Here is a 10,992-nt window from a genome sequence, read left to right on the forward strand (position 1 = left end):
TTTGGATATAACAGATTTTGTAGTTTTGAAAATCATACTATTATCAAAAGCGCGGTCTTTTTAGAGTTTTAGAAACTTCACTTATAACCTCTTTTTCTAAACTGTGGTATTACATGACTCTAATCCATAAAACTATAGTTTCTAAATATTATTATTTTTTAAACTACACCACCCAAGCCTCCAAAACTGGGCACTTCCGTTAGCTTCCATTCCGGCCGGACGCTTTTGCCGGCAGAGCGGGAGTACAACTAAACTGCAGTACAGGTCGTTCATCTGTACGACGTGGCTGCCCGCAGGTAGGACGGTTTGATTGGGCACGCCTCGGCTGGTAATTCACTTGGGTGCCCCTGGCTCTTGTAGCCGCTGATCATGCCTGATGCCGAGCCAGCCTAGCGGTCTCCGTCTCTCCGGTCCCCGCTTGGCCACCTTCGTTTGGTCACTTGCCCACGATTGCATTCGAACAACGCAGCGCTCCAGACGCGGGAATGCGCCCCTACGACGTTTGCCCCTGATCTACCGCACTCCAATGGCGCAAAGGTAAAATAACCCAAACGGCGTGCCCCTTGCCGCAGCACAGGATAAAAGGCCGTCCCTTTGAAGTCCCACCGATCTTTTTCCTCGCCGGCAGTCCTCCTCCTCCGGTTCTCCCTCTTCTCCGCTCTCCTCCTGCCCGCCGGAGCCCGAGACCACCCTCCCTTCGCCGCCACCATGATGCACATGACCTTCTACTGGGGCAAGTCCGCCACGATCCTCTTCGACGGCTGGCGCACGGCCACGTGGACCGGCTACCTCCTCTCCCTGCTCGCGCTGCTCCTCGCCGCCGCCTTCTACCAGTACCTCGAGGCCTTCCGGATCCGCGTCAAGCTGGCCGCAGGCGGCGGGTCCAAACCCTCCTCCATCCCGCCGCCCGCCAGCTCCGGCGACGCGCGGGCGCCGCTCCTCGCGCCCGCCTTCGCCGCCGCGGGGCGCTGGCCGGCGCGGGTGGTGGAGGCGGCGCTTTTCGGGGTCAACTCCAGCTTGGGTTACCTCCTCATGCTCGCCGTCATGTCGTTCAACGGCGGCGTGTTCGTCGCCGTCGTCGTGGGGCTCGCCGCCGGGTACCTCGTGTTCCGCAGCAGCGACGGGGAGGACCTCCTCCTCGTCGATAACCCCTGCGCCTGCGCGTAAGGGGGCGGGGTCGCCGGCTTGCCCCAGGTTTGATTTTTTGTTGTTGTATAATACAAGTATGATAATAAAATCATGTACAAATTCAATTATGCGATCGGAGGATTTTAAATGTTTGTGTTAGTTTCGGGGAATTGTAAAGAATAGAAAAGTTGCCTTATTTCTTCGGGCCAATTAATTATTTGACACCGTTAAAAATGGAATTCGTTTATTATCACTCTCTTATTGACTTGGATAGTTGGATGGCATTACAATCAAAAGAGCCAAAGTTTTGGATAGCAAATCATCAATTTTTCCTATTTCTTTCAGCAAATTGATGAATTGATGCCGTTGTGAACAACGAACGGGAAAAAAAAGGTCCCTTTGCCAGTTAATTGAGATCACATTAAGAAAGATTAACTCTAGAACGGACATTTTTTTTTTTTGTTTGCGTTGCGACGAATCCAAGAAACAGAAATGGCCTTGCCATCTGCAGGAAGCATAGCCACACCTGATGGAAGAGGAGCTTAGATCCGATCATTGGAAAGAGAACTTTTGTCCTGTATTGCCCTCTTTATGCATGATACCTGCCTATCCCTACGTCTGTGAGTACAGAAAAGGAAGAAGAGATGGGGAAACTGTTGTTTCTGTTTGGTGTAATAAAAGGGTAACTATCCAGTTTTGCTTGTTCATCTCCAATTTCCGATGCTTGCTTGCTGGTTGATAGCTAGCTGAACGTTTGAAAGAACAACGAATATGTTGATTTGTTCGGCAATCGAAGTCGAAGTAAAATTTAAGTTATAGGTTTTTGATCGTTCATGATTTGTTATCTATGTCCTGATGTAGTTTTGGCTTGTCTGAATTGTGAAATGTGTGAGTTGATTGGTCCTTGGACTGGCAGTTGTCGACAACCATTCACAGGGGCAGCCTATTGCTGCCTAAGGTGCATGTCCTTGTCTATGGCATGAAGAGTGGTTATGACTTTGGATGTGGCTGGATTGCTTTTTAGAGGTTCACTAGGTTGTGTAGAACGGCAGGGAAGATGACTTCCTTGCTGCTGTATGCCGTATGCTGAATGGACTCCTTGTTGGATAGTACCACTTGCCTTATCTTGTCCTCCATTAGATTCTCCCATTGGCTTGCTCAAATATCTTTTTCTCGTTGGGGACTTGAGAGGGATGGAACGTTTGCCTTGAAAGTACGATCAAACAGATCAAGGCTAGACGGTGATGTTGTTTTCAAGAACCTAGGTACGATTTGCAGGATTTGAGGGGTTTATTTTGCTGCTTAAATTGGTGGTCTCTCCGTTCGAAAAACAAAACAAATTGGAGGTCTCATTTGTGGGGTAAATCTCAGGGCTGTCACAAATTTTCATGAGTTGCGTTGCTTCAGATTCTACAATATCGTCAGATGCTACTTTTTTTCATTAAAAAACTGTTGTTTGTATTATTTTCTCCTGAGCATGTCACATCTAAGTGTCACCAGTTATGCAATAGCAGTGTAAAGGCACAATAAACCTGAGCTCATTTGGCTAGGCCTTCCCGGCCTTTGACTTGAGACGCCTAACGGGCTTTGGACAACGCCAGCGTACAAAAAGTACTCGACGTATGGCCTGGCGTGAACACAATTCTCAATTCAGCCGTTCAGCCCAGAAATCTCAGACTTTTTTATTTATATATTTTTATTTTTAAAAAAGTAGAAATATGTGCTTGTTTTCAAAATTAACAAGAAAAGGCTATTGTCGTCCACTGAATGGTGAGACATGGATTGCCTGTTCGACGGGTGATAATTTATTGCTCATAAGGCTACAAAAGAAAGTATTTCTTGCCTATAGGTCAATTATTGTCCCCCTATACAGACGATTCATGTGTCGTCCATTCAGCGGGTGACAAGAATTTGTTTTTGCAAATTTTGAAAATAGTCGTATATTCTGCTATTTTAGAAATAAAAATATATAAATAAAAAATTTCGAAATCTCATGGGGAATGGCCTAGCTCCACCGACGGCCAACCGGCTCTGAGAGGTTCCACTCTCTAAAAAAACAGGAAGGAAAAAAAAAGAACGGCTCTGGAAGGCCAGGGCGACTTCGGCCATCCGCTTCGGTACATTAGTTTCTTGACGTACTGCTGCAATGTTCATGCGCTTTGGGCTTCTGGTTGCTCGGCTCAACTTGACTTTCTTATGGGAAGCAAGTAATACTAGGCAGGACTGAATGCAAAATAATAGGCAACTACTTTAAGTGATCTAAGCAGCGTCTGATTCATTGTTTCTCACATTCTCACCGAGTTTAATATAGTTTGACGCATCGACGTAGATAGAGTTGCCATTATTAATCGCGAGGAGTTGGTACGTGCAAACGTCAATGTACAGCGTGAAAGGCTCACGAGGGCACGACGTAGGAACAGAGCAAGATAAACAAAAAAAATCTGCTCGAAATCAAGAAAAGATTTCCTGTATATCTGTTCCCACGTTGCGTGTAACTTTTTATGAACGCTAGTTAGGTGTTAGGTGTTTGTGGGTTGAACGAAAATAAAAGTATTTATATGATGTATAAATTTAAGATATGAAAATATGAACACGTCATGTGAGTATTGTCAAATAAATATAACGAGCAATGCCATAATTTGATTTAGATGAGATAAAAAAGTATGAAGGAGATTATCTGCTAATTTTTCTCATAATTTATTTATTTATTTTTATTATTAAAATGGGTCACATATCTGTAACTGTTAATTAGGTGGGGGAGGTTGAAGGCTAGAGTGGATGATAAAGGGTGGGTAAATTATTTGAATTTTAGAAGTTTTTATTAGATAGTAGGAGAATATAAAAAGAGGTAATGCGGGGAATCAACTTGTGTTTTATACTATAGAGATTTCAGAACTATTGAAAACACAAAATAGGGAGAAAAAAAGAGAGGTACTATATTTCAGCTGCTCGAAGACAAGCTTGTTTTTAGTCTACAGATCTAAGTCGTTAGATCATCCAACGGTCCAAAGATCAACTTTAACCTCCAAACAGGTTGCTATCTCTCTCTATGTCCCTGATATAACTGGCTTGTCTCTGTCACAGGCTCGCCCCTATTTGCCCTCCTCCTCTCGATCCAATGCCAGCACATTCGTCACCGGATCCATCGGCACTACCCACCACCATGCTAATTAACCCGGCATTATCGAGCTGTTTGACTCCTCCGTCATCAGGACCACCCACAACCCTCAGGCCACTCGTAACTTAGACGGCGCCATCGCCGCCTCACGCACCACCACTGCCGCCCATCGCCGGTATGGCTATCGCCCCGAACCCCCCCTCCCCCCCTCTAAGCTTGGCGGCCTCCCGAAGCACCAAAACTCTGAATCCCCAAACCTAACCCCTCGTTCGCTGATGACTAGAACCCTTATCATTTTTAGACAGTTTAAATGTAGGAAGAGTGGAGAAAATAATGCACAGTTGTGACAACCAAGATACCTGCACGAAGTAAACCAGACACGTGCACCTAAACCTGCTAATAGTTTGGGCTAAAACAATTATAATGGTTTTGTCGGTGTATCAGGAACCAGGGATCCCCGAATCCCAAGGCCAGGCCACCCATCCGCCACATGACGCCATCCCGCGAGGTCTCTCCTGAAGGATGAGAAAAGGCCAAGTCCCGGGAGTTGGTGCTTGAGGCCACAGTCAGTGGTCCCCGAGCACCCCAGTTCCCCGATGATCCACGGAGTCTAAGTACCGGGAAGAAAGTACTCGGGGAGGTGTACAGTCACCCCCGAGCACCCTAGTCCCCCGACGTTCAGAAGAGCTAAGTTCCGGGAGAAAGTGCTCGGGGCTGCACGCGGCAGCCCCCGAGCACTCGGTTCCCCGAGGGTCCGTATAAGAGTGCTCGGGAGAGAGTGCTCGAGGCTGCACGTGGCGGCCCCCGAGCACTCGGTTCCCCGAAGGTTCGTGCAAGAGTGCTCGGGGAGGTGAACAGTACCTCCGAGCACCTGCCACCCCGAGGACAAGGATGAGCATTCTCGGGAGAGAGTGCTCGGGGATGTGAACAGTACCCCCGAGCACTCGGTACCCCGACGACCCAAAAAGGCCCCCGAGGGGCCCACCGATGAGGTGTCAACCAGCCAGAGGCCCGAGGTCGCATTTAATGAGCGTGCGTGGCTTGACACCTCCGACTGCTCCTGCCGCGCTCAGCGTCAGTTCCTGCCACGTTTTGGCAGAGAGGCGTGGGGTCATTAATTGCACAGGTCCCGTCCCGTGCCATCCGGCTTGTCTCGGGATAACGTCGTAAGGACCAAGGCGTTCCGTCTGCCGCACTGCTGTGTCAGGGGAACAAGACAGGGCGGGCACGCTGGGTTGCTCTGCGGCTGCCCGATGGGCCCTCCCCACGACGCCCGTTGCCAGGGCATTTATGGTGACGGGTGACCGGGCGTGCGACGCATTTTCCACCCCCGGTCACTTCGCCCAGAAGAAATGATGACGCCCTTTCCATTCATGGCGTCTTGGAACTCGTGCCTCCTCCTTCCCGTTCGGGGCATGTCTCGGCCGGCGAGTACTTAAAACAGTCGGCGGCACAGAAGCAAGGAGACTCTCGAAGGACTCTCTCACTCACTCTCTCTCTCCCGATCGATCCGCCCTGAGACAACACCAACAACGGCGAAAGAACTCCAACCCCACAACGAACCAGACCAACGAAGAGAGACACCATGAGCAAGGTTGAGCATAGTCCCAGCCGAAGAACAAGGAGCCTCAAGCTCTTAGTTAGACCAATATTCTTGTAACCAGCAACATCCTTAAGGGACTTCCTCAGGACAGTTATAGCATCCATACAGGAGTAGGGTATTACCCCCCGTGCGGCCCGAACCTGTCTAAATTCCGGTGCATTTACTTCTTCTTGCACTAGGTCGCTACACCCCCACCACCGGCCGTTGCATTTATTCCCATTTATTTCTCCGACGAACTTATTCAGGATCATCCCCCCAGCCGAATCTCTAAAAAGGGGTCTCTCGGGATCCCTGCGACAGGAGTTAATCCTCCGACAGGTTTGGATTTTGTTTTGGGCTTGCTTTGGTTGGGTGCGAATGAGCTGACATCGTTAATGGATTGGTTTGGTTTGGATTCTTGGAGGAAACAGTTTGGGGAGGCCTTTGAAATGATTTCAGTCCATGGGGTAAGTTACGATTAGTAGGGAACGGTTCCTAGCAAAGGCTAGCGAGCACCAGTGGCGACGAGTCACCTCCTCAGGCCAAACCCTCGACTCTGCCACCCTACCGCTGTCGTCATGCCTTCGTTACGCCCGCCACACTCTCTTATGCCTCCACCCTCTCCTACCCATCCCAGCCTCTTGCCTCGGTCCTCCTCCTCCGCTTCACGCTCTCTAGCTCCATCTCCTCTCTGGATCTACTATCAACAAAGGTTGAGAGCACCAAGAAGCAGGAAATAGAAGGCGTCCATCACCCGCTGTACGAGCGGCTCATGGAGCTATATGTGTTGTTCTTATGTATTGATCAAATGTGGTGTAGATCATGCACTAGTAATGTGTACTCAGCTGCTGACAAGAATGATATCTAATTCATGTGAATCAAATGGAACATGACATCCTTTGGGAGATCACGATGTATATTGCAATATCAACCGACTCTCGAGTTATAGAAGAATAGAATATAGAACTGATCCATCGGTGAAACAATATCATAATTTATTCTACTCGAGTCAAGGATTCGCAAGCGATAGCTAATACAAACGATACCATAATCAGTGGGCTCTATGCTGGGGCTGGGCTGATGGTTTCAAACCATTACAAGGAAATGGTTCGAAACCGATTTCAAACCGTGTTGAGTGCTATGGGCTGGTGTGATTTGTGGTCTAAAATTACTAGTGGGTTGGATTGGTTTGGTTTTGAGAAGTGAAGCAGTGGGGTCGTTTGGCTTGGATGGAATTTGCTACAGCACGATGACTTGGTGTGGGTTCTGTTAGAAATTAAGGATGATAGATCGAAACACGATATATATTTTTTACATGAAAAACTTTTACAGTAAAAAATCATATGTTTCGATCGACGATCTTCACTGTATAAAAAATTATGTATAATATAAAAGAATTATAATAATCATCTTAATTTCTCGTACGGTGTACCAGATGTATATATAGAGGTGGACAACGATAACTAATCCAACCAATTGGGTCTGGGTTTCAGCCCCATTCGCAGGTTTAGTGCACCCACCCTTCGCTTCGTTTCCTCAACGGATGTAGTAATGCGAGTTGCAACGCAGCACTCCGCCGGCAACCGCCGCCGGCACGACCACCGGCCTCCCCGCGGCCACCGTCTCTCCGGTTCCGGCCTCGACCGTCCCCCGCGCATTGGCGGGCTCCGCGGCGGCCGCGTCGGCGATGAGGCCCCTCATCACGTCGGCGTAGCAGTCCCTGAGCTGCGCTAGCGCGCGCCAGGACCTCCGCAGCAGCGCCCTCAGCCGGAGCCGCGGGAGGATGAACCTTCCAAGGACGGCGAGCCTGCCGCGCTGCGGGGCGTTCCCCTGGCCGAGCCTCGCCACGGCCATCCTCCTCCGCCGGCCGGCGGGCGCGGCCCGGCCGCGGCCGGATATTCGGAACAGCATGCTCCGGGTGGATGTGAGATTGTGAGGACCTCCCCGTGGGAGAAACGGTCAGAGAGAATGATCAGTAGCTGCCGCGCCTTGATGCGGATACGGATGAGCGTATGCCATATGGGCTCGTTGCTTGGCCAATAAAGTGGGCAGGTTCACCAACCAACCAACTGGTCGACGCCGCTGTGGGTAGAGCATCAGCGTCATGCTGGCTAATGACTGATAAACGCTCCAGCTGACTATCTAAATCTCACTTTTTAAATTTCACACATCTATATTTTATATTCTATAACTAAAAAATATTTGAACAGTTATTTAGCACGAACGACACTTCCGAACGGTGGCAATTGTGATGCCGAGTTCATTTGCGGTCTCTAGATTTGGTGAGCGACGGGAAGGAGATGGTGAGTAGACAAAAACGATGATGAGGTAGGGAGCCAGCTGGAGTCCTTTTGTTTTTTACTTGAATCGCTACATCTAGCGATGCCGAGCGACTTAGCAACTCGACTAGAGATGCTTAAAAAACTGCACACACAACCTAACCATTCTTCCTACTATATGAATTAGCATGCAGTTACCAGCTGCACGCAAATGGTCGTACGTTACAACATTTCCTACATTACTGGACATATCATATGAACCTTACGGAAACGTGTTGCCCTAAAGATGTTCCGCTAAAATATCCCATCGCTATGCATTAGGTTGCTTCGCTGACGCCGCTTGCATTAGGCTACAATATCCCATCGATATTGTAGCAGTGCTGTGTTTTCTGGACTTGAGCAGTTGGGGCTCTACCCTGATATGGCTAAACCAAACAACGAAATTCCATGGGCGATCCTTCTGAGTACCTGCAGCGAATATACCTTTAGGGATATTATAGCGGAACATCTTTAGGGCATGTATGTGATTTTGGTGATTAATGACAACATAGTCAATAGAACTATATTTGTCAAGTATATATTTTAGTAGATCTTATGGAAGCAATACATAAAGAAGTCACCGCGGTCGAAACAAAGTTTAATTGAATTGGAGAAGTTTCAAGAGAAAAATCCTCACCGAATAGTCCAGTGTAGAAGAAAATATACACACCAGAGCTTTATCTGCAAATAGAGCAAAACAGATAAAGCCACCGGATAGTCCGATGTTTGTTAGGACCTCGAACCCGGGTTCCCCTGTGCCTCCTATATCAGTCCCTGGATCAAGTAGCTGATATGCACAGAATTCAACAGAATAATATCAAACACATACTTCGAATACAAATAAGTAAAATAAAATACCTGAAAAGAGAAAAGATGGTCTGGTGGTCAAAGATCCACAGCAGACCAGCCAGGTAGAAGGGCCTACAGCACAGCGGAGCGAAACGACGATGCAACCCAATGCTACAGGCAACTCGGGTGCGGACTCAACCTTAGACTTCTTCTCTTTGACTTTAGCTGGGTTGAGGTTGATCTCCAACTCAACAATCTGAAAGCAACAAGACTAAGTACGGAAGGTACTCAACAAGTCCTATACTACTTCAAAGGAGCTGATAGATGCATAATGGATATTTCAAGGATAAGGCCTTACGATATAGTTTTAAGCGTAAAGAAGATTTTATGCAGGTATCCAGTTATATTCTCCTCTGATAACCTTTTGAAATAAATGTAACAAAGCTTCTAAAAACAACTGCAGGCATCTTCTGTTGGTACTGAGTATCACCTCAAGTCCTCAACGTATTAGAAGGTAACCTGGTAACGAAGCTGTCAAAACGATTTATTAGTAAAACGGTTCAGACAACTTCTGTTAGTATTGAGTATCACCTTAAGTCCCCAACGCATTAGAAGGTGACTTGATAGCAAAGCTGTTGAAACAGTTTTAAAACTAGAACCAGGGCAACAAGTTGTATCTGGGGGTTTTCGGTCCTGAGAGGGGCTATACCTCACTCCGCAGTCCCTTTTATCACATCTGATGTACCTCTAGTACCACACAACTTCTAGCGGATCAAGCTAGGAACCTCATCACACGGATATTTAGTCCACACACTCACGCATCAAGACGCACGCACCCAGAGTCTAGTCATCAGGGTTACTGCTATCACATGTCCATGACCGTGGATACGGCTATTCAAATAGGTTTACACTCTGCAGAGATTGTACAACTTTACCCATGCGATATGCTCAGCCTCCAACCGTTGCGAGCGGAGGAGCGAATCATACTGAGATCCTCCAAACACCTTTCCTGTCGGGTTTTTCTACATGATCCATCAAGCTCTTCAGGTCTCGTATAGAGGGCAGACCCCCAATGATCAACTGGGGCGGAAACTTCTTCGCTCAGAAACTGAAGACACTTGGCTCAACGCTGCCTCTCAGGCCTCCTAGTATTATGCCCAACCCAGTCCGGTGAAAGAAGAGTCAGGTCCTGCCCATTTAGGACGTATGGTTGCCCGGGAGTGGCTAAGCATGACGGCGCAATGACTCGGTTCTTAACCGGCCAGAGTAAGTATCTTCTGAAAATAAACACCACAAAGGTGACTCAAGCCCCCAGGAGCATCCTCGTCCAGAGTACTACTGTCGGAGTATCAGGAACCGGGGGTCCCCGAATCCCGAGGCCAGGCCAGCAATCCGTCACGTGGCGTCATCCCACGGAGTTTTCTCCGCGAGGTAAAAAAGATTAAGTCCCGGGAGAGGACGCTCGGGGCCACAGTCGGTAGTCCCCGAGCACCCCAGTTCCCCGATGATCTGCGAAGTCTAAGTGCCGGGAAGAAAGTGCTCGGGAAGGTGTACGGTGGCCCCTGAGCACCCGAGTCCCCCGGCGACCAGGAAGACTAAGTACCGGGAGAAGTGTACCCGAGGCCGCGAGCGGTGGCCCCTCGGACGCCCAAGTATCCCGAGGACCCACTGAAGGAAGTTCTGGGAGAGAGTGCTCGGGGCTGCGTACGGCGGCCCCGAGCACTCGGTCCCCCGAAGATCCGTACAAGTGTGCCGGGGGAGAGTGCTCGGGGAGGAGAACAGTGACCCCCGAGCACTCGGTTCTCCGAAGACTAAGAAGGGCATTCCCGGGAGAGAGTGCTCGGGGAGGTGAACAGTACCCCCGAGCACTCGGTTCCCCGACGACTCAAAAAGCCCCCTGACAGTGGCCCCGACAGGGGTCCGCTGATGAGGTGTCAGCCAGTCAAAGGCCCAAGGCCGCATTTAAATACCGTGCGTGGCCTGTCACCTCCAACTGCTCCCGCCGCGCTCAGTGTCAGTTCCTACCACACGCTGGCAGAAGGGCGTGGGGTCATTGA

The 10,992-nt window shown here is 49.0% G+C and overlaps 1 protein-coding gene across 1 annotated transcript; it reads left to right on the plus strand.

Annotated features, from left to right (window-relative positions):
* Positions 1 to 435: 435 nt before the first annotated feature.
* Positions 436 to 1,918, plus strand: LOC133896646 (copper transporter 5.1-like). Its single transcript, XM_062337248.1, has one exon. It carries the CDS (start codon positions 709 to 711, stop codon positions 1,165 to 1,167), a length of 459 nt encoding a protein of 152 aa, XP_062193232.1. The 5' UTR covers positions 436 to 708; the 3' UTR covers positions 1,168 to 1,918.
* Positions 1,919 to 10,992: the final 9,074 nt, after the last annotated feature.

The sequence above is a fragment of the Phragmites australis genome, chromosome 17 (genome assembly GCF_958298935.1).
Source record: "Phragmites australis chromosome 17, lpPhrAust1.1, whole genome shotgun sequence".
Taxonomy (NCBI): domain Eukaryota; kingdom Viridiplantae; phylum Streptophyta; class Magnoliopsida; order Poales; family Poaceae; genus Phragmites; species Phragmites australis.

What these genes read in the sequence shown, in the direction of transcription:
- LOC133896646 (XM_062337248.1), top strand. Translation starts at nt 709, where the DNA reads ATGATGCACATGACCTTCTACTGGGGCAAGTCCGCCACGATCCTCTTC.